This window comes from Rhineura floridana, chromosome 4 (assembly GCF_030035675.1).
Source record: "Rhineura floridana isolate rRhiFlo1 chromosome 4, rRhiFlo1.hap2, whole genome shotgun sequence".
Taxonomy (NCBI): Eukaryota; Metazoa; Chordata; class Lepidosauria; order Squamata; family Rhineuridae; genus Rhineura; species Rhineura floridana.
In genome coordinates, this window is record NC_084483.1 from 124708510 (window position 1) to 124736074 (window position 27565).

Here is a 27565-nt window from a genome sequence, read left to right on the forward strand (position 1 = left end):
TGTTTTTTGATTTTGTTTTGTCTGTTTTATGAAAATTTGAATAAAAATTATTGTAAAAAAAAAAGAAATGTTTATTTCCAGTGAGGGATCAAACACAACACCTAAAACATTTTTGAGTTTTTATATATCCCCCCCCCGCCATCATGATGTTTTCAACAGCATTTATCACAAATTTCACGCTAGAATTTATTTTATCTGCTATAATTATGTGTGGTGCCATGCTACATTATAAATGTAGTTACAAATGCAGTCACTGTTGTAATAATCACAGATTAAACTATAAATGCACACATCACAATACTTGAAGAGTTTAGTAATCTATCAGATTACCCACCAGCAGTTGCTTGTTCCGTGTAAGTAAAAGGCACCCTAAAGGCAAAATGAGGCTATCACCCAAAAATGTATTAGAACACTGCTTGGAATAAGTTCTGGTATGATAGGTAATGATCATCTGTATGCTTTAACAAACATATGAGAGATCTGGTTATGATATATAAGTATCTTAACACTCTGGAAAACTTTGGGGATTAGTGTGGGCTAATGTTAAATACTATTATACTTCAATCAAATGTTTTGTCTCCCAGTGTGGCTATTAATACTCATAAGAGAGTTTGTGCGTACACAGTAGCATCATGTTTATTTTGGCACTCCTATGGCAAAAATAATGACCTGGAGTGATGAAGAAGACAATGAAGATATAGAATGGGACCCGGGGGAGGGTCCTAGTTGGTTGCAACCATGAAGTGTTGAGACAGTAGGTTTCAGTAGGTTTGACAGTGACAGCTCCTCCCCCTTAGCTGCAGCTGATCAGGAGCCTGTCCCTTCTCCTCCCCTCCAACCCCCTCTTCTCCCAAATAGTTGCTGCCATGTGCACCTCCTCTAGAGGATGAGGATGTCAATGAAGTGTCATTATCCGAATTGTCCCAGACATACAGGCAACTGCATCGGCAGGCTTAGCTGTCCACCACTTTTCCACCTTGGAGGAGAGCTCATGTGCACGTGCATTCCCCTTCTGTAACAATATCCTCATGCAAGTAGAAAGAGCCTGCCCAAACCTGCTTTTGGGTTGTAAGGGTGTGTGTCTAATTGCTGCGACAACTTTGGGTAGTAATGCCTGATTATGCTGTGTAGATATGCAGAATCTTGTGCAACCTGTAAGCTGATCCATGAAGCATTCTAGACTGAAGTTTCTCATTAGACATACTGGAGAAAAATACACCAGCAAGTCTGAGACTGAGTCCAATGGGCTTGGCCAGGGCAAACACAGTTATTCAATCACAAGCTTCAGAAAACAGATGGAAAGGTGCTTAGTTCTGTGTTTGACTGTGGCAATTATCCATAATATCCAGCACGAATGCTGTAATTCCAGGAAAAATGAAAACTAGCTCGGTCAGATATATCACTGATGCCACAACAGGAAAAAAAAAATTTACTAGTAGAAGAACACTAACAGTAGGGATGTCTAAAATCCCATGATAAGTGCTACATTCTTTTAACCCCCCTCATAATTCCGTAGATGTTTTGCCCAAAAAGGCACCTCCAAATGCTAATATCAAAACACCACTTTAGGCCAAAAAATGAGGGAAGCGACGTTGCTCAGTGGTAGAGTGTCTGTCTTGCATTCAGAAAGTCCCAGGTTCAATCCCCAGCATCTCCAGATAGGACTGGGAGAAGAGACTCCCTGTCTGAAATCCTGGAGAGCAGCTACCAGCCAATGTTGACATTACTGAGCTAGATGGACTCAATGGTCGGACTCAGTATAAGGCACCTTCCTATGTTCTTGTAATTAAAAATCAAGGACAGGACAGAAATGGCAAGCAGCATTTATGTAGAGAAGAGTTGACTTTCAATCATCTAATTGTGCTGGAAGGATAATCTATAGTATTTAGATGTTCAAAGAGGCATTTATCTTATTTTTCAAATATCATTTTCATGCCTCAGCAATGATGTGACTATTCTGAGGCAGCATGAAGACATATTATGACAACATACAAACATAAAATTTAGGTTCCAGCCTTAACAGATTTCACTTCTGTGTCATTTTTAACATGCTGATGTTTTTATCTGACTGATGACCTTCATAAATCACAATTATGTTAAAAATACACAGTCTCAAACAATTTAGTCCTTGTGTTTAATTTCCATAAGGAGTCGTGTTGCTTTTTGATAGTGATTACATTTTGTCTGTCTCTTACCGCTACTTCTCCACTGCAGTTTCTTGATTGGCAAATGCCAGTTATTCTGTTTGGAATCAGAACGTCTTCCCAGCAAGATGGACCCTTAGAAAGAAAAGAAATACATTTTTAAAATACAGTTGGAAAGAAAAGATTTTGCTTCTATATTGGGACTTTTTTCTCAAAGGGACAGAAAGGAAAACAAGAAGCACTGCTTAAATAAAGGAATAACAAGAGAAAACCCTATAAAGATAAAAATGTAATTAATAAAAATATACAGTGAAATACATATTAAATGTATTAAACATATAAGCGTATTAGAAAAATATGGAACACAAAACTACAGAAATGTGAAATTAAATGCATTCATGTCATGTCTGTTCCCACTGTCATAAATCAAACACACTGGTGCAGCAAGCACTTTAGATACTATTACTTCTGGTTCAGAATGCAGCAGCCAGGGCTCACCAGAATGAATATATTTCGCCAATGATTAAACAAACAACAAAATCTTAAGTAGCATTTACTTTTCTTGAACAATGCAAAGTTCTGGATTTCTAACTGATGAAGTGTAAAACAGTCTGGGCCTAATGGATCTGAAGGACAGCTTTCTCCCATGTACTTGCCCATTAAGGCCTTCATGGGAGATCTCACTGCCACTGGAGATTAGGCAGGTAGAAATCTGAAGCAGAGTCTTCTCTGTGGCAGTGCCCCAACTGAACAATGCCCTCCCTATTCATTTGGCATCATTTATTTTGTCTTTCGGAGAGATGACCAAGTAAAACGGCTGAATTTTCCTAGCCCTTCAGCAAGCTAGGATGAGGAACCCTTTTCTTGCTTTATTGCTGCTCTTATGCATGTTGCTTGTTTGATTTGGAAGGTTTTAGCTGTCACTTTTATGAGTTTATTGTAAGAGTTTTCATTGTTTGTAAGCCAACTTAAGGACTTGTTCCAATGAAAATATGAGGTATGAAGTGCTTTTAATAAAGAAAAAGAAACAAAATACATCAGTCACCAATTAGGAAAAGCATTCATGTGTAGGTTCCCATTTCAGAACTTTAGTCAAAATGTGGAGATTAGACAACAGACATTCACATGCTCACTGAATGTGTGGAGGATAATTTTTAAAGAGGGCTAAAGGTTTATCTTTATTATTATTTAAGCATCCAAGAAAGAATTATCTATGAGACTGCAACAATTCTATTCTAGAAGAGGCAATTCTTAGAAGCAGATTCTACTTAAATAGTATTTTGCAGAAAGTAAATGTAAGAAATAAATGAGGATTGCATGAGGAAAACTGAATAATTAAAGGCCAATTATACTGCAGCTATATGCAAGTAGTAAACTAAGGCCATAATCTTTTATAAATTGCCCAACCTATAGAAGGGTCACAGACGTAAGTAGTATTTTGCTGAGACTTTGCAGAAAGCAAGAAAAAGGTGGACACTGATTTTGTGTTTAAAATTTGGCTGCAACTTTATATATTATTTACAAATAATTTCACTATTAACAAATGAACAAGCATTATTTCTCTTTCCTCATGTGTCATGCTCGAGTCTTCTGATTACTGGGAAGCTTTGTGCCTAGCCATACAGTGATCCTAAGAGCAGAGCCCATACATTTATTCCACTATCATTCCATTTTAAACAGCATCCCCCAAAGCATCATGGGAAGTGTAGTTTGTGAAGGGTACCAAAAGTTGTTAGGAAACCCTTATTCCCCTCACAGAGTACAGTTCTCAGAGTGGTTTAACAGGCAGTCCCTCTTCCCAGATAACTTTGGGAATTGTACTTCTGTGAGGGAATAGGGGTTTGCTAACAACTCTCAGCACCCTTCATACACTACACTTCCCAGGATGCTTTTGGAGAAGTAATGACTGTTTAAAGTGAAAGAAATGTGTGGTGTGAATGTGGCCCAGGTCCCTTCTCCTGTGGCTGCCCAGATATGCTGGGCAAGTCCCTACACTGTCATATCACACGGCTACTCCTTACAAGTGCCTCCACAGCCTTGGGAAGTCTCCCTGTCCTTGTGATAAAAGTCTTAACCGAATGCACAGGACCACATGTTTACATAGGTAAAACACCAGATAAAAGGAATCCTGATGCAACCGTACAAATACATTAACACTGCATTGTTGTTGTTTTTTGGCAAAGTTATATCAGTGTGTGTGTGTGTACACTTTGGTAATACAGCAGGCAAAAAAAAAGATACAAATGCATGGAAGAAACAGAAAGCTGTGGCAAATTGCACATTTTAGGGCATTTTCTCATTTTGCAGATATTCCAACATTTGAAGGTATGTAGCTGATAATTAAGCCTCATCTAATAACTTACAATTAGTGGAGCACACCACCACATTTAGTTCTGGAACTAGTTTAGCTGAAGTTCGTAAACATATATAATTTAACCAACAGCTATGAGCCCTATCAAAATTAACACAAAAATGAAACCGTACTGGTACAAAATAACCATATCAAAACAGAATAAACACAAGATGAGCTCTTTTGAGTGCAATTATTTTGTTCTTCTCTGAGCTTTAGAGAAATCTATAAACCTGCAATCAGCCAATCAGCTGAACTATTGAAATCACTGCACATTATATGGCTTACAATTATTAGCTTACATTAATCAAAGAAAAGCAAAACCTTCCTGATTGCAAGGGGAAAAAGGCTACCACTACTGTAGTGCTGTTTACCTGGCTATTGAGGCATGTTACCACTCATAAACAAAATGCCATTCTCACATATAGGTTAAAGAAACTGATACAACTAAAAATTGGAGTATGATTTTTTTTTGAAAATGTAAAAAATAAAAATATAATAGACCAATGTTTCCATCAAATATCACGATTCTTAAGAGATATCAAATATGGATGACTTAATTAGTGTACAATAAGTGGGACTTGCAAAAAAAATGCATCCTCATCTCCTCATAGGAGTAGTCTTGCTCAGGACTCCTGTCAGCCATGGCCTTCTCCAGGATACTCCATTCTATTTCCCCTTGCCCTTATTTTTTTTCTTTTCCAACTGGCACTCAGCATTCTGTGGCTCAGTCCTCATCAGGATGCTTTTGCTGGGATTTTGCCCCTTTAGGTTTTCTTTTTAATTTGTTTAAATCTATGTATCTATGCTTCTGCATATCTCCAGGTTCCCCTGAGCATTTTTATCTAAGTTCCCAGTGGCCTCATTTTGGCTACATAACTATGAGAATGCAACACCTGCGTTTGCTGTTGGAGCAAGCAATAACAGAAGACAATGGTCCTTGAAGGTTTATGTACATGTTAGCATGGGAATGTATGGCTATGGCTCATGACCATCTTAACTACTGCGTGTTAGCATTCAGTCTTTCAGATTGTCTCTCAAACTCAGCCATACACACAGGGGTGCCAACAGGATTTCCTGGGTCCAGTACACTGTATGTAGATTGGGTCTTGTACATTCCCCTCCTCACCTCCCAGCAATCTATTGACAAGAACTGCTGCTTATGTAAATATATCACCAATGTGAAGAGTTATTTTGAATCCACAGGTTATCAAACTGTGGTCCATAGACCACCAGGGGTCCACAAGCTTCGTTCAGGTGGTCCGTGAGTAATGAAAAGCTAGAATTAAGAAGGTTAACCTTGATAATTTTGCTTTTAATGGAGGCAATATGTGTTTCTATTGCTTTTTTATTTCTTGTATTTTATTTAGGGATAAAAAAATCTGTCAATTTTGGTTGTCTCACTTTCTCATTTTTCCAACCTTAAATTCAGGTCTTCACATTTCTGCAGCAATTTACGATTTTTTAAAAAAATCTTATGAAAATTCTCCAGTATTTTAGTGCAACTTTCTAATAAACACATTTTTGTAGCCAGTTTTGACAAACGTACACATTTTGTAGGGTTGCCATATTGCCCGGTTAGCTGGGTTTTACCCAGATTCTAACCATGCAACTCGGCGCCCGCTTAGCTGACTAGGTGGCCCGGATTCCCAGCCTTCATTAAAACAAAAGTCCCCAGCCACCTTCTCCCTGTGCCACGTTGCAAGCATGCTGCTGGCCACTCTCACCTCTTCCTCAGCCCCGGCTATACGCCCCAGCACGTCTGCCTGCATGAAACGTGCCTGTCGCTATGCATGCCTTTGCATAGGGACTGTTGCTGGTGGCACCCAAGCAGATAGACAGACACACAGGTAGGGTAGTTGCTGAGAGGTGCATGCATGCACACACACGGCTCCTTCCCTTCTTCGGTGGCAAAGCAGCCTCATCTCTTCTCCAGTCCTGGGAAAGGCAAAAGGTGGTGAGAGCAGCCCCTGTTGCTCGCTGGAGTCGGCAGTCCGGTGAGGCATGACCATTGCATGAGGGCAGCGGGCAGAGGCGCTGAAGAAGACAGAGGAGGAGGGTGAGTCCCGCCTGCCCTAGCTGGACACTGGCTCACTCCTGGCAGTGACTATTGTATTGTTTAACATTAAGTGTCAGCTAAATACTTTTCAAATCAAGCCATGATATTCCTGGTTTGCTTTTTGTTGTGTTGTTGATGATGTTGTTTTTATTACACATTTAAGGTCTCTTCACACACACACCCATTTTATTTGTATTTATTTAACACTTCCCCAATATCTTCCCTTGGCTGTTTTCAGTTGCTAACACTCTCCACTTTCATGCTGATTGGCTCCTAGAGATGTCCGTTGTTGTAAGAGAATGCATTAGCAATGATCTCATCCTTCATCCAGGAACAAAAAAGGGTGTGTGTGGCTGTAACTATCATGAAGGGATCCTGCACTTCTGAATTTGCTACTACACTACTGATAACCACCTATGTAACCTTGTGTCTGGAGATTTAGAGCAGATAACACATTATTAAGAATCACTTTCCATAACTGAAATGAACTTTGTCCACATGCGTGTATCCCAGGCACCTAAATGAAGGGTGCGGGTAGCATAGGGACAGATGTCTTATACCAGGGGTTCCCAAACTTTTCTTGTGAAAGACAAGGATGAAGCAAAGAAAGTTGCTGCAGCTGAGGCAATATTAGCATTCCATGTTGTAAAACATCATCAGTCTTTTAATACAGCAAGTTGCACTAGTAAGTTGAATGCCAAAATATTTGGTGATTCCAGAATTGCTGGTAAATTTGGCAGTTGTAAAACTAAAACAGAAGCCATTGTCTGTAATGTTTTGGCCCCTCATACTTTAGATATAATAAATAAGGATTTAGAGAAAGTCTTATTTGTGGGACTTTCCACTGATGCCAGCAACCACAAATATCACAAACTCGTCCCTATTGTGATACAATACTTTGATGTAGAGAAAGGAGTTCAAACAAAGCTTGTTGAGCTGGAAGAACTTGAAAATGAATATTCTGAGACAGTTTTCAAATATATTAGTTCAACTTTGGGGGGAAATGGCATAAGTTCAAAAATAATAGCATTTGGAAGAGACAATACGAACACAAATTTTGGGGGAGTTAGTAGAAGAGAAGGGAACAACATTTTAACAAAGCTAAAACATCAACTGACTCCTAATCTGCTTGATATTGGCTGTCCTGCGCATGTTCTGCACAACACAGTTCAAACTGCAGCAGATTGCCTAATGTTTGATGTTCAGTGTCTCATTGTTAAGATTTTCAGTTATTTTTGTATATAGTGTGGCGTAGTGGTTAAGGTGCTGGACTATGACCTGGGAGACCAGGGTTCAAATTCCCACATAGTCATGAAGCTCACTGGGTGACCTTGAGCCAGTCACTGCCTCCCAGCCTCATGAAAGCCCCATTCATAGGGTTGCCATAAGTCGGAATCGACTTGAAGGCAGTACATTAATTTACATTACCATTAGAGTTCATAGTCTAAAGGAATTTTGTGAATTTGTTAATATTACATACCATGATCTTTTAAGCCATTCTAAAACTAGATGTTTACTGTTAAATATTATATAGTGTTGGAAACTAGAGTCTAGGCATTTAAGGCTGAAAATGTAATTTTTTTAAAAAAAATCTCACATTTCCCCCCAGTTTTTGGTGGTCCAGTTGTTTTGATTTTGTACTAGGCACTCCAAACATTAATATGCAAATAGCCTGCCCAGATTTGTGGAACTGGAATATGGCAACCTTAACGTTTTGCAAGCAATTTATCCTGATATAATGCATTTTTGCATATAATTTTCACTTATATGTTCATTTTTATGCACATTTTCTCCTAACACATGAATTTTGGTAAACACTGTTTCGTTGATGAACTGCACTGCAAAAATCAAATAAGTGCAAATTTTGAAGGATGGCTGTCTTGTGGTTCTGATTGTTTCACAAAATGTGAATTTGACAGATTTGGCTTGAAATGTGAACTGAACCGAATTTCTCACCTATCCCAAATTTTATTGTACTACAATTTGAATTCTATGGAATTCAAATTATAATACAATAAAATACAAGAAATAAAAGAAGCAATAAAAATACAATTAAAATCATACTGCATCTAGCACAGCGCATTACAAATTGCTACAACAGGCTAAAAAATCATTAAGTGGTCCACAAAGAGCCTCAGAATTTTTCAAATGGTCCATGGGGGAAAAAAATATGGGAACCACTGATTTAATATGTATTTATTCAACAGATTTTTAATCTGCCTTTCAGAGTTCTGCCCTAATGAGGCATTTTACAAAAGCTATAAATAGCTCAAAACCCATAATCATATAATTACTATATAACATTTAAACATTAAAATAACATTAGAAGATAGGCACAGCTAAAAAAACTTGTGCAGTTTGGCTAAACCAACTCTCAGCCTAACCTACCTCGCAGAGTTGTTGCAAGGATAAAAGGGTGAGAGAGGACCCAGGAATAAAAATAAGGTACAAATACATCAGGTCATATTTACAATTCATGCAGTGCGGGCAAAAACATGCACAAAAGCAGCCCCCCCCATTGCTTTAACTGCAACCTGCCAGAGTCCTGATATTTTACAGCAAAATGCCAACGACAAAAAGCTTGCCAACTCTGACAGCACATACACACACACACACAGCATGTCCACCTTGACTGAACCAACTTTTGGCCTAACCTACCTTACATAGTTGTTAGAAAGACTCCAGACACACACACTGGAGAAATACACCCCATATAATAGTTTATTGTCAAAACCAGTTGGTCATTGCAGAACATCAAAAAAAAAAAAATCAGTATCCTGCCAAATAACAGAAGTGACACCTAAACAAACCCTGCCCGATTGCTTTACAAATAGGATTGGAGAGGGAGAGAAAGATTTACCACTCAATCCTTTGCTATGTCTGTTTAAAAGTCCTATTGATTTACAGCACAATCCTAACCATGTCTACTCAAAAGTAAGTCCTATTAAATTTAATAGGTTTTACTCCCAGGTATGTGGGATTAGAATTGCAGCTTTACTCCCAGAAAAGGGGAATGTAGGATTAAAGCCTCATGTTGGGGAGATTTTCAAAACAGGCTATGAATTAGACAAACTGCCTTGTTCAGCAGGAAAATTTACACTTGTACGACTCCTTATATTCAGAAAGCTATAATACATTGCAATAGCATCATAAACTGCATGTACACTTTTTATTTGTTAAAAATTATTTGATACACAAAATGTATAATATGCTATTTGTTTTGCAAATAATTTTTTAAAACCTACATGTACACTTTTGTTATCACTGAAATTGTTTACTGTGCATGCCTACCAAGATCCTGCTGTGCTGTGTGTGCTTCCTTGCTCTTCTGGACAAGGATGTGCACAGAGAGAGAAAAGTGGTCAGACAGATACATATGCTGCTGCTGAATGCTATAAGCTTATTCAACTCACATGGTGTGCACACCATTGACCAATATGCAGAGACAAGCAGGAAAAGGCAGCTCATAAAAAGTATACACTATGTGAAAAAAGGATTTCCACAGAATCATAAAAAAGAACCAATTCTTATGTTGTCTGAGCAGTATGGTTGTTAATTCTGGCCCCATCAGCACTATACATTTAAAACAGTATTATACCACTTTCAGCAGTTATGGCTTATCCCAGAGAATCCTGGGAATGATAGTTTGTTAATGGTGCTGATAGTTGTTAGAAGACCCCTATTTCCCTCACACAGTTACAATTTCCTCTTCCCAGGGAACTCTGGGAATTGTAGCTCTGTGAGGGGGAACTGGGTCTCCTAACAACTCTCAGCACCCTTCATACACTACACTTCCCAGGAACTATTTAAAGTTATATGATACTGCTTTACATGTATGGTACAGATGGGGCCTCTGTGTGGTCACATTCCATGCTACTCTGATAATATTTGAAACAGAAAAAGCACATAGGAAGGGAATTTGTTATGGCTACTCCCCACACCAATGCCACTGGCTTTTTAGATGGCACAGGCATGAGAAATTACCACATCAGATGCCCCACTCCAACATGATTTTTGCATTTCAAACTTCACCAGAGCAGCACACACCACTGCCAAGAGACTCTGAAGTGTTTCTGCCAATCCAATGCAAACTGATATGGGTGCATTGCTAGAAGACATCCAATCTCCTCAGGCCTTGGTTGGTAGTGAAAGAAAGTGCCTCTCGCCTCAGGATTCCATCCCTCAATCTTTGCACTCCTATTCCAGGTGCCACTTGTTTTTCAAGGGGAACACACCTCACTATCTTGTGAACCATTGGTAGAAGTTGTAGTCATGTTTTAACTGCAGCTGAATTGGGAAAGTTTCAATAACCATTTAAAAAAAACACTAATAATGAGACTAGAAAAACTCAGCAAACTGACAAATTAATCAAATGCAGTGGCTTGATTGAGTTTTTGACCCGTGAAATCAGAGAAAGGTCATAAACGGAGATCAGCAGTAGAAGTCAGTGATTTATCAAATAGTTTGAGCTATTTAGAAGGTTTGAAACGGTTCATATAATGGTTCATATTTTCCCTGCCTGATATCTTTCCCCAGTGAACAATACACTGCTGAATACAATTAAAATACGTATCTGGGCCTACATGAGAGATATAAAACATTACTATATCCAGCAAATGATACAGCTGAGAGACAAACATTAATGGAAAAAAGTTTTTTTAAGAAAGAAAAAAATAATCGTTATTCAGCAATTGAGTATGTTAGTTTAAAGCAAACTAATGAGGCACACAATACTATCATGAAAGAGGAAATCAAAGCATCTGTGTATCGGTGGAAAATGCAAGATACATCCAACAAATAAAGAAAATGTGTGAAAACCAGAAAACGTTTTAGAATATCCATTTGTTATTTAGTTAAACTCTACCAATTACACACAGAATATGTTACCGAAATAGTATTTTAGCGGAAATATATACAAAAAAGGAATATAACACAATTCATCCAAAGAAAGCTTTTGATAGATTTTATAGACCCATAGGACTATTTATCTTGAATATGTAAGATGAATTGTTCACCTGTATAAGGCTGGAAAGGACTACAGTATAACATTATGAGGGATGGGGGAAGGGTTCCAACTCCATCTTTCCTTTGTAATGCTATTGCAAGGATAGGGAGAGGGGGGCATTCACAGGGCAAAAAATCAGTGATTGAGAGGAAGTGCTGAACTCCTACCTGTCTATTATCTCTGGCAATATGCTCAAGTACGTATTATGTATTATTTCTTGGCAGAAACTTTACTGCATCTTTTGTATTACAAAGCTCTCCAGGTACAGCTGGGGGAACCCCCTGCCTGGAACTCTGAAGGGCCGATGCCAGTCAACATGGAGCTAGACGGACCAATGATCTGATTTTACATAAGGCAGCTTTCTATGTTCCTAAGTAGCTTTAAAAAAAATGCCATATCAAACTTGGATCTTTGCGGCTTACTTCAACCACCAGCAGGGAGTGGAGGAGACAAATACCAGTTGGTTCTAGCCAGGTCAGTGGAGAGAGTGCCCCAATGTCTTGCCTCTACTTCCAACATGCACTTGAATCCTCATTACTCAGAAAAAATGAGGCTAGATAGAAACACTTTCCTTACACTGAGGAGGAGTTTCATCACTGGTCCCATCCAAATGGTTCTTTCATAACTCATGAGTGATGCAGTATGAGGAAAAAGCACCCACAGCTTTATGCACTTCTTTAACTAAATGAATGGAGATCAGGGTGGAGCCTGCAACCAAGATCTTGCTCCCCCTGCCCAATACAGTCAATTGCTTGGCAAGCCAGAGTAAGTTGGGCCCATGCAAAAGTGCTGGCTCCTAAAGAGGAGCTTGCATCTGCTCTGCTCTTCCCCAGGCTTTTTAGGTCAGTGCAGGATGGCAGTTAAGCCAAGGTTTGACTTAGCATGTCTTCTGAACCTGGGATTGTGGTTAAGGTCTCTCTTCCTTAACCATTGTGCGTAGCCATAGGACAAACTTTGGCTACAGATCATCCTGAGGAGGAGAGACCATAACCATGATTCCAGGTTCAGAAGATGTGCTGACCTAAAAAGCTCATGGAAGGGCAAAAGAGCTGCAGTTTCCTCTTTAGGAACCACCACCTTCACACTAACGTTGGAGAAAATATCAATACGGTTAGCAGTAGTAGTATTTATTAGACTTGTGCTTCTTCAACAGGTGCGAACTAGTCCCTCTGTAGCACCATGAATCCAGCTTAATGGTGTGACACTGGAAAACATTGATCGCTTCCCCTATCTTGGCAGCCATCTCTCTGTAAAAGCTGACATCGATACTGAAATTCAACATCGTCTGAGCTCTGCGAGTGCTGCATCCTTCCGAGTGTTCGAGGATCGGGATATTCACAAGGAAACCAAAATGCTTATTTACAAAACCATTGTACTACTGACCTTACTGTACACCTGTGAAACATGGACCATTTATAAATGCCACTCTCAGCTTCTTGAAAGATTCCACCAATGCTGCCTCCGGAAAATTCTGCAAATTACTTGAGAAGACAGATGGACTAATGTTAGCGTTTTGGAAGAAGCAAAGACTACCAGTGTTGAAACAATGATCCTTCAACATCAACTTTGCTGGACTGGCCATGTTGTTCGAATGCCTCAGCACCGTCTTCCAAAGCACCTACTTTACTCCCAACTTAAGGATGGAAAATGGAATATCAGTGGACAGCAAAAGAGGTTTAAAGATGTTCTTGAAGCAAATCTAAAAAATGTAACATGAGCATCGAGAACTGAGAAGTCTTGGCCCATGGATGTCCCAAATGGAGGTTGGCGATTATCAAAGGTGCTATGGACTTTGAAGAAGCACAAATACAGTGCGAACGGGACAAACAAACTAAGCGGAAGGCATGTCAAACAAATCCTGATCGCGTCCATCTTCCATCTGGAAACCTATGTCCTCACTGTGGGAGGCTGTATGGATCCAGAATTAGCCTCCACAGTCACTTACAGACCCACAGTTAAAGACCTTATCTTGGAAGAGAATCTTGCTCAGCCATGAGTGATCGCCAACAAATGAACCTGAAGGTCTTTTAAATATAACACATTTAAAACATAAATACATCATACCATAAAAGTAGAACAAAACAACCCTCATAACAACCACAGGACGCTTTGGCAGCACGCTACACATTAGAAGGGACAGCAAAGAAAATTAATATTTATATTGAGAAATGGAATTTCTTTTGTTTTCTTTATGTACTTTGTCTATCCTCTGTGCTCATGATGAACTCGGTGACTTGGAAACCGGGCTTAAAACATGCTTTTGATAAATACATGTAAATCAAATAAATAAATAAATGAATGTTGAATCTAGTCTGAGAGCCAGCAGGCTAGCCACAAACATGCATAGCTAGATGGATTGATCCTTGCCTTGGATTAATGTCAACAGCTTTCAAACCAGGATTGACAACAATAATTTTTTTTTTAAAAAAATGATTTTTTGATTGAATCACATTTCAAAATGTTCTTAAAACAGTAAGTAAAAAAGAGCCTAGGTCAAAGACATAATCATGATAACTATACATCTTCTAATTATATTCTATGAATATGTTAACAGTGGTTTATGGAGAAGGAATATAATCTGATCAGTCCTAGTTTGCAGGTGGTATACATAAAGTGCTCTCTCGCTCTCTCTAAGTACAAAGATAGAGAAGTTCAATGAATAGAGAATTTGGGAAGATGGAGTAGATCTGAACAAGGAGGAGACCACTGAAATGGTAATCCAGCTCTTAACACCAGTAGCCTCTTCTGCAGGTGTAGAGAGAATGTTTTTTCTTTCTTTGGTCTAATTCATTCTAAATTGAGAAATAAATTGAGAACTGAAAAAGCAGGAAAACTTGTATTTCTTTTCCAGACAATGCAGATAAAGGGGAAGAAGAAGACTAAGTTAACTGTACCACCCAATATTTTAAGTTTCTCATGTTGACTTGGTTGACTTTGCCCAAATTTAATTTTTAAACAACAATGTATTTATCTAAAAACTGAAAAGAGTTAACCATTCAAAAGCCATGTGCACATTTTGTTAACGTTATTTTTTGTTGAAGAAGAAAACGAACCAGAAGAATAAATAATCTTATTAGCAAAATTAAAAGCCTGTTTGGTGATGGTGATTCTGGCACATCATGACAAAAAAAATCATGATTAATTGAACAGTTGGAGTTGGTTCATCTCTTGAATGACTTCATATTCATTTTGCTTTAGTACTAAAATGACCAAATTATCAGCCCATTTTTGATGAAAATCTGAAAACAATTCAGAGTAATTGCTTAGTGTGTACCTACCTTCTAATGAAACCTACATCTCTACATTCACTAACAGGCAAAAAGCAAGGGTTTTTTTGCCTATTACTGAATTTCTCTTCTTTTTAATCCGGGAGGTAAGAAATGGGATCCTGTGCAAGTTTGCTGAGAATGGATTGATCATTTGCATGCTTAGGATAGGTGAAACTGACCACAGGGGATGGGGGGGAAGAGGAGGAGGGGAGCAGGCAGGAGGGAGAGGGGAGGAAGACAGTTTTGATCATTTGCATGTTTATTGAGTTCAGTGGGATTTACTCCCATGCAATCATGCTAAGGACAGGTAAAACTGACCGGGGGGGAGGGAGGGAGGGCTGGAGTGGGCAGGGGAGAGGAAGAATGAAGAGGGGAGGGGAGGAGGAAGGGAGAGGAGAAGGAGAAGAAAGGCAGGTCTGATCATTTGCGTGCTTATTGAGTTCAATGGGATTTACTCCTATGCAATCATGGTTAGGATAGGTAAAACTGACTGTGGAGGAGGGGAAGGGGGAGGGGGAAGGGGGATTGGAGGGGCAAAGGAAGGGGAGGGGTGGGCAGGTTTGATCACTTGCATGCTTATAGAGTTCAGTGGTATTTACTCCCGTGCAATCATGCTTAAGATATGTAAAACTGAACATGGGGAGGAGGGGGAAGGGGGAGGAGAGGATTGGAAGGGGATGGAGATGGAGGGGCAAAGGAAGGGGAAGGGGCAAGAAGGAGGGGATAGGAGGGAGGAGAAAGGAGGGTGGCTGTGATCAGTTGCATACTTTTTGAGTTCAATGGAATTTATTTCTGTGCAATCACGTTTGAAAATGGAAATGAACTGCCTTCCAGTCAATCCTGACTTATGGCGACTCTATGAATAGGGTTTTCAGGGTAAACGGTATTCAGAGGTGGTTTTACCATTGCCTTCCTGTGAGGCTGAGAGGCAGTGACTGGCCCAAGGTCACCCAGTGAGCTTCATGGCTGTGTGGGGATTTGAACCCTGGTCTCCCAGGTTGTAGTCCAACACTGACCAAGGGAAGGGCAGGGAGGGGAGGGGGAGGGGGGAAGATTGGGTGGGTGGGCACTGGACAGAGGGGAAGCCCCTTTCCTTTCCAAAAGGAAAACACTGTGAACAGTATCATTGCTTTTCAGCGTTTTCCCACCTTTTTATTCTACAGCAGGCACATGTAGACTCCCACCCACATTTAAACCAAAGCTGTCCCTGGCCACATCCACACCAGGCCTTTATTTCACTTTGGACAGTCATGGCTTCTCTCAAAGAATCCTTCAAAGTGTAGTTAGTGAAGGGTGCTGAGAGTTGCTAGGAGATGCCCTGTTCCCCTCACAGACCTTCAATCAGAGTGTCTGACTGTTAAACCAGTCTGGCCACTGGAGCTCTGACAGTGGAATAGGAGTGTCCTCTCAGAACCCTTCACCAACTACACTTCCCAGGATTCTCTGAGGGAAGCCATGACTGTCTCAAGTGAAATCAAAGTCTGGTGTGGGTATGGCCCCCTGATTAGCCAAGCCCAGCAGCTGTGAGTTTCGCTTTCATTCAGTTCAATGCAAAAATTCTTAAATTAATTAAAAATCAGCCAGGCATTTTTAAAACTTTTAAACTGAAGAAGATGAAGGTCAGAGTATGGGGCAAGGTCATGAATAGGAGTACAGGTACTCTGTGAACATGGTTGATTTTTAATGAATTTCAACAGATTATGAGAACTCTTGATAGAAGTCCAAAAGGTGTCTGGGTTTTTTTCCCCTCTTTTCAGATTTTGAACTCTTAATTCTCTCTGACTGTTTTGTGTATCACCATGGAAATTTAGGGGGTTGTTAAGCAAGCATTTCTGAGTTTAGGACTATACGTTTTGTAAGGTTTTGTTTTGAAATAAGCTTATGAGAAGCATCAGAATGGCATGGGGGTAGTTTCAATTTAATATTGTGGAATGTGAACAATCCACACTGGCTATAGTATACAGCCACTCTTGTGGCTGTATAATTAAGGTTATATCAAATAATAATATAGTTCTACTAAAAATGATGATTAAATAGAATCTTCCTCACTAATGATTTTAACTGTGATTTAAATCATTAAAATTGAGTTCTATAGAGAATTGATTTAAATCATGATTTAAATCAAATCAACCCTATTTCAAACTAAGTACTAATGGTGACTGGGTGGTTGTGGAGGGTATTGAAAAACATTTGTTGTTAATACTTGAATCCTAGCAGATGCTAATAGTTTATTTCCTAGACTAGCACCCATTCACATATATCCTTTCAAATCAGAGTATAATACAATGGCTCTCGTTCAAAAGCTTAAGTTAAAATATTTTGGGTGGTATTCAATGCTTGTCCCACTCAGACTAGACCACCGAATTTAGTAGACATGATTAACTTAGGTCATTAATTTCAATGAGTCTCCTCTGAGGAGGACTTAGTTGAAAATAAACCATTGTGATTTATAGCTGGGAAAAGAGGAAGACAACAACACACTCCAACACAATAACATATAAATGCACATCTGGCAAGCTAATTCTGTTGAATTAGAACATCAGAAACAAAGGCTAATCATATTAATAATCTTGACAGCCAAAACATACCATTCTGATTGTCTAAAACCCGGGGTTCATCATGCCGTATTTCTGAATACATTTTTGTTTTGCTTGCCTATGTTTTGGGTTGTTGCTCTTAAAACCTAACTTTTTACAAATACAGTAAAAGAAAAGGCAAACACCTCATGAAAATATAATAGCCTCTTTAAATAATAAAAAGAACACTGCTCTAGCTAGTCTAACTGGCCTATCTGAAGTTTTATGTAAAGTAGGACTACAAAACAATTGGAAGAATATTTAGATAGTATAAATTCTGTTCCATTGTCACTAATCTGCTCCCAACACAAGCCTATAGATTATTAAAGGGCTGCTATATGCATGGCATTGCTGCAGCAATCATAATTACAGCTCATTACTGAATAGCAAATGGCACAGCAGAATAAAACACAAAAACAAATGCACAATACTTCTGTCCCAGGGCTGCCAATTTGCCCCAGAGTCTTGCCAGGCAATCATTTCTGCATGCAATAAAAAGCACAGTTGTTTCTTGTGACACAAAGCACATTCCACCAAGGCTCTGCTTCTCTTGTGGAGACATCATTTTTTTAGCTGTAAGCTCAGTATCTTGTACCTCAGACAATGTTGTTCTCTCTCTGAAAATAGCATAGTCACCGTTCAAGTGCCATAGAAGCCCTATTCAATTGTCACATGAAGGGACAAAGCACAAAAGGGCTGTGGGACAAAGGGGCCTACCCCTGTCCTCATATGGTTCCTTCCAGATTTTTGTGGGCTAAGGCTGGCAAATGACTGTAGTGGGGAGTTTCCTGTACTTGTACAGGCTCCATGCATAATGAGGTTCTACAATTCCATACAAGTACAGCAGAAAACTGCCAACTAAGACATTTCCCCAGCACATGTGGAAAGCTCAAAGGAGGCACACAACACAAATGGGGAAAAGGCACAGCACCTTTGTAAATTCACACTGATCCTGCAATAGGGCAGGGGTGGGGCACCTCAGGCTCGCAATCCAAAAGTGGCCTCTCAGGTCTTTGTATCTGAGCCTTGCAAGTCCTCTTAAAATGCTTGAAGGTGAACGCATCGAGTGCCTGCCTCTGTCAACTCCCTCTCTGCCCCCACCAGCTCTAATGATCAGGAACTTATATGTGGGCCAGCAGAAGGGTAAATAGTGCAAGATGCTTCCAGAGGCCCAGAAGAACATCTTTTCCTGCCACAAATGGGGTAGGGGCTATGAGTTCCAGGAATCATACAAGGAGCACCTGCTGTTTCTGTTTCCTCCATTACCAGATCCAAAGGTAAGCTCTTGGCCTCTGGGCCTGGGAAGAGGGAGGTGACTGCAGCAGCTTGCAAGACTGAGGCAAATGCCAGAAAGAGATGACCTGCCTCCATCATAGGTTGAGCAAGTTCCAGCTAATCAGCCTCTCATCTCCCTTTCCTCAAACATATCAGGCAGGAGTCATGATTACTTTATTTTCGGCATTTATTGAGGACTTTCCTGTTTCAACCAGTGTTTTAATGGGACATTTTTATTCCAGGTTTTATCTTCATTGATTTGAAATTGTATTTATATGTGTTTTTATTGTTAAATCACTTCAGGATGTCTTATGGGAAGGAAAAGGTCCTTAGTGGAACCTGCCTCACAACTGCCAAGGAGGAAGGACTTTCCTCAGTCATGGCCTGAACCACCTGCTCAGTCTCACTCTCTTGCCCCTGAGGTCTGATGGCTGAAGGGTAACAACCAGGAAGGAGCAAGGATGAAGGCAGGATTCAAATGTAAAATTCCTGGAAATATTGAAGCCTTGGGGGAAAAAATGGTTTTGTTCCTTTTTCCACCTGGAAAAAATTGGAAACTTGGGGAAAATTTAAAATGCAATACTTTTTTTTAAAGCACCATTTATAGATTGAAAGTTTTTTTTTTACTTTAGGAACATAAAATGTATTATGTATAACTTAGTTGGTCCATACAGTTATCATATCTCGTAAATTAGAACTCCAGTTTATTCAGACAATAATAGCAAACTGAAATTGCTTTTTGATTTTTTTGTTACAAATTGAGCTTTGAGCTGGTGAACTGTAAGGAACCTAGCACTTATTTGGTTCTGCCAGTTTATGAGGTGCAGGCAAAAATAATAAAAACAGAAGAAACCATTAACATTATATTTATTTATTTGTTTATTAAATGTATCTTCTGCCCCCCTTCCAAACAGCCCAAGGTGGCAAATACACAAGCCATAAAATATCTAAAAACATCTTTACAGAAGTAAAACAGAAACATTATGTCTCCTCCAGTCCTCCAAAGTGTCAAGCAGATGGAAAGCACTCAATTTCCATAGAATGAGTTGAGAAGGTGAGTGGGCAGAGGAACCAAGTCTCAATGAATACTACATTAAATTTAAACATTTTCTGTCATTTTCTGTGTCTTTGTGTTTCTCTGTACTTACTCCTACCCCCAGTCCTTCGAAGTCTGGCCAAGACGATAGAAGTAGATTCACTAACTATGCCAACAAGAGGAAGCCCATAGGCACTAGATCCTTCTACCTTCTCCTGTGTCAATGGCAGTCTCTCCTACAGGCAGAAATGCAGCTTGCTCTTGCATTTCTGAGTTATAATCTCAGTTTACAACTCAGGTCTTGCTTGAACTCATTGCACAGGAAGTATAATGATCAGATACTTTACATAGTCTTACTTAACATTCTTCCTGTAACTTGGTCTTTGAAATAATTTGTGGGGTGTATAGGTACAAACACCTTCTCTTAAACATTTTAGTCATCATTCCAAAAATATTCAATTTTTCCAATTTTGGGGAGAAAAAGGGCTTTGGAGAAAAAAGCCATTTCCCCCCCCTGAAATTTCCTTTCTTTTTTCCCCCTGGGCCTTTACATCTTTCGGCAAGTTATGCTGCCTAAACAATCTTGGCTCCATACGTTCATACCATGTTGTTTCTTTTTCCGATACTACACTTGAAAGTGATCCTTTGTAAATCACTTTGACAGCCTCTTAGGGCTGTGAAGCATTACAAAGTGCTACAAACCAATAAACACACAGCACACAAACTCCTTTATAACATTATAAAAGAAAGCCACACCACTTTTGAATCTGAGCACCTGTGAAAAACTTAATCTGGACCAATAAATTCTCGTAGCAGAAGAACATGCTCATGTGGGATACAAGGTACTCATTTCAGTTTTCAGAATCCATTTGAAGAACTGGATTTCTCACCAAGTAAACATACAATCCAGATAAATAAGCAAGTCCCTCCAGTAATTAATCATTGCAGAAATGATTGCCCTTCATGACAAACTCATTACAAAACTACCAGTTGCTGGGAGTCACAAATGGGGAGAGTGCTATTGCACTCAGGTCCTGCTTGCGGGCTTTCCTGAGGCATCTGGTTGACCACTGTAATAAAAGGATCCTGGACAAGATTGGCCTTTGGTATGCTCCAGCAGGACTCTTCTTATGTTCACCCAAGGCAGTGCAGCCAAGAATGGATCCTCAGAGGACTGAAGAAGTAACAGTGAAAAAGCTCTTGGGTCACTGGAGAAACACAAAGGCAAGTTGCACATATGTCTGGATGAAGAGACAATATTTCCAACTGCCAAGCAGAGGAGAAATTATGGCCCAATTTTTCAGTGCCAAATATTTCAGTAAGTTTATTTATTTATTCATTTATTTGATTTATATCCTGCCCTTTCTCCCAATAGGAGCCCAGGGTGGCAAACAAAAGCAGTAAAAACTTTAAAGAGACTTCAAAATTTTAAGAAAGAATGTTTAAAAATATATTTAAAAGCAATTCCAACATAGATGCAGACTGGCATAAGGTCTCTGCTTAAAAGGCTTGCTGAAAGAGGAAGGCCTTCAGTAGGCGCTGAAAAGATAACAGAGATGGTGCCTGTCTAATATTTAAGGGGAGGGAATTCCAAAGGGTAGGTGCCACTACACTAAAGGTCTATTTCCTATGTTGTGTGGAAGGGACCTCCTGATAAGATGGTATCTGCAGGAGGCCCTTACCTGCAGAGCACAGTGATTGACTGGATATAAGGGATAAGAGGGTCTTTCAGATATCCTGGTCTCAAGCTGTATAGGGCTTTATACGCCAAAACTAGAACCTTGAACTTAGCCCAGCAGCTAATAGGTAGCCACTGCAATTCTTTCAGTAGCAGAGTGACACGTTGGGGATAACCTCCTCCAGTGAGCAGTCTCGCTGCTGCATTTTACACCAGCTGCAGCTTCCGGACCAACCTCAAGGGTAGGCCCACATAGAGCTCATTTCAGTAATCCAATCTGGAAGTTACAAGTGCATGGACAACAGTGGTCACGCTATTCCTTTACAGAAATGGCCGCAGCTGTCTTACCATCCAAAGCTGGAGAAAGGCACTCCTAGCCACGGAAGTCACCTGGGCATCTAGTGACAAAGATGGATCCAGGAGCACCCCCAGACTACAGATCTGCCCTTTCAGAGGGAGTACGACCCCATCCAAAGCAGGCAACTGACCAATTATCCAAACTTGGGAACCGCCAATCCACAGTGTCTCCATCTTGCTAGGATTGAGAGTCAGTTTATTGGCCCTTGACCAGCCCACCACTGAGTCCAGGCACCAGTCCAGGGCACGCACAGCCTCTCCAGGTTCAGATATTACAGAGAAATAGAGCTGGGTATCATCAGCATACTGCTGACACCTTGCCCCAAATCTGTCAATGACCGCTCCCAAGGGCTTCATATAGATGTTAAACAGCATGGGGGACAAGATGGTATCCTGTGGCACCCCACAGCACAACTGCCAGAGGGCCAAAATACAATCACCCAATGCTATTCTCTGAAAACGACCCCGGAGATAGGATTGGAACCACTGTAAAACAGTGCCTCCAACACCCATCTCACCAAGTTGGCTCAGAAGGATACCATGGTCAATGGTATTAAAAGCCGCTGAGAGATCAAGTAAGAATAACAGGGTCGCACTTCCCCTGTCCTTCTCCTGATAAAGGTCATCCATCAGAGCGACCAAGGCCGATTCAGTCCCATAACCAGGCCTGAACCCAGACTGGAAATGTTCAAGGTAATCTGTTTCATCCAAGAGTACTTGCAATTGCTGCGCCACAACCCTCTCAATCACCTTCCCTAAGAAGGGGGTATTTGCAACCCGGCTGTAGTTGTTGCAAACCAATGGGTTCAGGATGGGCTTCTTCAGGAGCAGTCAAATCACTGCCTCTTTCAGGGTGGCAGGAAGCACTCCCTCCTGCAACAATATGTTGACCACACCCTGGATCCACTCGGTCAAACCCCCTTGGCAAGCTTTAATAAGCCAAGAAGGGCAAGGGTTGAGGGGACACGTTGCTGGAAGCATCGTCACAAGCACCTTGTCCACATCATCAGGCCGCATCAACTGAAACCTATCCTAAGAAGTTGAAGCAGACATTGCAGTGGATACCTCACTGGGGACTACAGTAGATGTGGATGATGCATCAAGATTGCTATGGAGGCGAGCAACTTTACCCTCAAAGTGCCTTGCAAACAATTCATAGCAGGCTTTTGAAGTGTCTAAAACTCCATTACCTGGAGTTGATTTCAACAGATCCCTGACAATACAGGAAAGCTCCACTGTACGGCTACTGGAGGATGTGATGGTGGCAGAGAAATGGACCTTTTTCACCGCCCTCACCACCAAACAGTAGACATGGTTATGCTGTTTTACTTGTGCCCAATCAGCCTCACAGCATGTCTTTCACCAATTGTGCTCTAGCTGTCGTCCAGCCTGTTTCATTGCCATTAGATCACTGGTGTACCAGGGTGCAAACCAGACTCCACAATGTTGGAGAGGGCACTCGGGGGCAACTGTGTCAAGAGCGAGACACGCCTTGCTGTTCCACAGTGTGACAAGGGCTTCAGCAGGGTCACCTGCTCTATCTACTGGGAACTCCCCCAGGGCATTCAGGAATCCAGTGGATCCCATTAGTCTCCGGGGGAGGACCATCTTAAACTTTCCATCACTCCTACAGAGGAGGATCGGAGCCATAAGTCTAAAAGTTGGATACTTCCTCGCAGTTTTGGCAACTAAAGCTAAAGGAAAGCTCTAAACTATGTACTTTAACACTCTGCTTCAAAGATACAGACCCCCAGTACACCAAAGCCACGCAAAGAATGAAAGTAACAGAAGAAGCGTACCTTTAACAAATGGACCTAGGAATTTTCATTACTGAAAGCAGGTGACAAGAATCTCCCTGAGAGGTCACTCATCTTATGCGTGGGGTAAAGGATGAATGATCAAGAACATTAAGGTTTCATGGTCTTATGTCATACAGACATATCAGGGGGACATATTTCACCATAGTCTGTGAGAATGACAAGTACTCCCACATCAACCTGTTCTCAACCACCTGTCCTTTACTGAACAAGACAAAAGGAAACCTTTAATCAGCATGAGAACTGTCCAGATTTCCCTGAGAAGGTGGTACCCAGATACTCTGCAAGAAATGTGAAATCTCCTGAGACATTCATAGGGATTTGTTAACAAGCTCAAGAGGGAAAGAACTAGAAAAGTGAGGTGTAAAGACTCTCTCCAGGGTGCTATATTAGTGATTCACTGCAGATCTCCTATGGTGTATCCGAGTGATTACATTAAGTTATTTCTAAAGGAGGAAGATGTTGTGATGCTACTTTGAATTTAAAGAGGCACTTTGACAGGATATATCACTGGGTAGCTGCAAAAGGAGTCCGAGTCAGAGGCTGAAAGTAGGTGAGCCAGGCATAATAGTATAACCTCTTCCGTCTGCTTATTAAACATTATTCTTTTCTCATTTGTGTGTTTTGTACTTACTGAACCCATCATTTAAGACAGTACTCTCATAGAAACAAATATGCAGAGACAACACAAGGAGAGGAAGCCAGTAAGCCTTCTGCTTTGTTGAGTATCACACACTCCACCATGCCCAAATCGCTATTGGTGCAAAGAACTTTGTCATTCTGTTGTTCCAGCTAGATATATTAATCACATTCTCACAGTTGAGAATCTTGCCACTGTTCCAATTTCACAACATGAATCATCTGCCACCATTCAGAGATTCCGGGAACTCTCCCCTTCTTATTTTAAAAAAAGCCTCCCAGTACTGAACATGCAGGTTTATCAAACGTCACACAAGGGAACAATTGGTTAAACAAATAGCATCAGGGATCCGACTGTAGCACATTTGTGGTTCTAGTCTCCCAATGGAAGTTTTAAAGATGCTAAATCTTTTAAATCCTTCAGTGTTACCTTTGCACAATTTTACTCCATGGTAACAGAAAATATCTGAGTTTATGGAAACCTCATTGTTGCTAAGTGTCCACTCAGAGGAGGGATCATGTGCTAGAGTAGGTGTGTTGCATGTCGGTGCCAGGTTTAATCCCCAGCAGCTCTATTGTTACGTGCAAGTCAGTTATGACTTATGGCGACCCTATGAATCAGCAACCTCCAATAGCATCTTAGTTAAAGCTTATCTGGCAGATGGTCTGGGAAATACTTCTGCCAGTCAAAGGAGGCAATGCTGGGCTGGATGGACCAATGGCCTGATCCAGTACAAAAGCAGGTTCCTAACATATTTTTTTAAAAAAAACTTTAAGAAAAATAGTCAACAGGCCTTAACCATGAGGAAATACATTATTATAGCTTGAATGCTTCACAGCTTTCAAGATTGCAACTCTGTTATCTCAAAGTGATATGCATATGCCAGCCACATTCACATCTTGCCCAAGTTATTATGAAAGCACTGACATTTTAAACATTTTTCCCATCCTTCCTTTAAAGGAGACAAGCATATGAGTGGCAGTCAAGTGAAAAATAAGCCTTTTTGAAGGAGTTCACATTTTAAAAATAAAGCCACCAGATTTCATGTAGAAGTGTGTATGGCTAATTTTATTGTGCACACAGTAGGAAAGTCCCTGACTTTATTAACATTGTCTTCTGCATAGGTCCTACAGCCAAAATTCCATCTGGAAGAAATTTTAACTGTTACCCAGAGGCATTTCAGGATATGAACCAAAAGGTTTACAGGATGCCAATCCAGCTAATTCTATTGCTTCTCATTCCAGTTGGATTTATACTCTTATCTCTGCTCTCCAGGCCTTCAGATATGGTCTATCACAGTAGTACCAATTCCCAGTGAATACCCAACTTCATGACCCCAGTGAGATTAAATCCCTCCAGAAAGCCCAAGTAAATAGCTCATAACTTGTCTCTGTCACTTTAACTAATGCCTTTGTATCACGAAAGAAACCAGCAACGGTGTAAATATTTACAAATTATGAACTCCATTTCCCCACTATCAGTGATTACAGTTGTATGCGCTGCTTCCTGCTGAAAACATACCACAGACATGTGGTATGTTCAATCAGAACAAAACCCACAAAAACAAAAACACTGTGTTAATCAACAGTTAGATGTATGCACAAAATGTGTATGTTATATATTTGGAGGTTCTGATCCTTGGTTACATATCAGTATCAAGTGAAAGGAACATATATACATAACAACAAAATGACTCTTGCAAAACAAGTTATGCCACAGCACATTTCCACTGTCAGAACAGGTTGTGTGTGTCTGAAAGGAGATAAACTGAAGGGAAATGGATACATTGTGGCTTTTATCAAGACCCAGGATGCTGCTAAACATTTATAAACCTGGTTTCCAAAAAGCTGTCAACTGCTCCTTTAAAACAAGCACATGAGATAATCCAGTCCCCAGAAGATAGTGAGCTTCTGCTGAGAAATAGCTGTGGAAATCAAATAAAGATGGCTGAATACACAGGACAGTGTCTTTTTTGTAGATTTGTTTTCTTTTTTACAAAGCAAAAATGAACAGAACTGCAATTAAATCTGCTTACTGAAGAGATTTTGCAAACCTGTGGGGAAAAAATATTAATAAAAGAGAAGACTTCAGCAAACAGAATTCCTTCCAATGTATTAGGTTTAGGAAACAAAGCACAGACACACAAAACTGGAAACTTAAGAAAACATCTCCAGACACTAGACCAGGGCCTGCCAAAGCCTAAGAATGGCAGAAGACATTACAGCAGATGTGGAGCTGCTGCCAATTCCAGCTGACTTCTTCCTAGCAAAATAAAACACATTATGTAATATCACCATGCTGCACGTTTCTCCTCTGCCCAAGCAGCAGCCAATGAAGTGAAGCAGATAAGCGAAAACACATAAGAACAGCTTTCTGGATCAGGTCAATGGCCCATTTAGCCATTAAGCATCCTGTTTGTACAGCGGCCAACCAGATGCCTATGGGAAGCCCACAAGCAGGAGCTGAGTGCAAGAGCACTCTCCCCTCCTGCATATTCCAGCAACTGGTATTCAGAAGCAGACTGCCTCTGACTGTGGAGGTAAAGAACGGCCACCATGGCTCGTAGCCATTGATAGCCTTATCTTTCATGAATATGTATAATCTTCTTTTAAAGCCATCTAAGTTGGTGACCATCACTGCCTCATACTGAAGTGAATTCCATAGTTTAATTATCTTTTGCCTGTCCTGAATCCTTCAACATTCAGCTTCATTGAATTCCCATGAGTGTTATGTTATGAGGGAGGGAGAAAGACTTTTCTCTATCCACTTTCTCCATGCCATGCATAATTTTATACACTTCTATCATGTGGCCCTTTACTCACCTTTTCTGTAACCTAAAAAGCCGAAGCAGTGCAACCTTTCCTCCTAGGAGAGTTGCTACATCCCCTTGATCATTTTGGTTGCCCTGTTCTGAACACTTACAGGGGAAAGGTGAGATGGGAACAAAGGGTGCTGTTTTTGCCCATAGCTCTGTATCTACAGTAATATCTAGTTCCAGCCTAACCATTGATTCACATGTGTCCTTGCAAGCCAATATCTCACATCATTTAGTATCTCATGGCTCTCATGATCTAGTGCTAAAATCTTCATACAGCCAAGAGCCAAAAGGTATGTAACTCCAACTTTTGTCTCCTTGGCCTCTTTCAAGCTTCTCTCCACATCCTAAGTTACGTCTTTAATTCTGCTCTTTTCACTAATGATTCTGCTACCACTTCTCCTTCTCCAATACCCACCTACATTCCTGCCAGCTTTCTCCCTTCCATTATAGGCAGAACTGTCACCACCACTGCCTTGACAAGGCCAGCATAAGATCAGCACTCTCTGCTTGACTTCCCTGAGCCCATTCCAGATTCCTTGCC

The 27565-nt window shown here is 40.4% G+C and overlaps 1 protein-coding gene across 10 annotated transcripts in view; it reads right to left on the reverse strand.

Annotated features, from left to right (window-relative positions):
* Nucleotides 1-27565, reverse strand: part of PRKN (parkin RBR E3 ubiquitin protein ligase) — a 1296326-nt gene that overhangs the window by 701239 nt on the left and 567522 nt on the right. For all 10 annotated transcript variants that reach the window (XM_061624330.1, XM_061624331.1, XM_061624327.1 and 7 more), the window contains one exon: nt 2196-2279. In XM_061624330.1, the coding sequence (XP_061480314.1) occupies nt 2196-2279 (84 nt within the window). The remainder of the gene's footprint in view (nt 1-2195; nt 2280-27565) is intronic.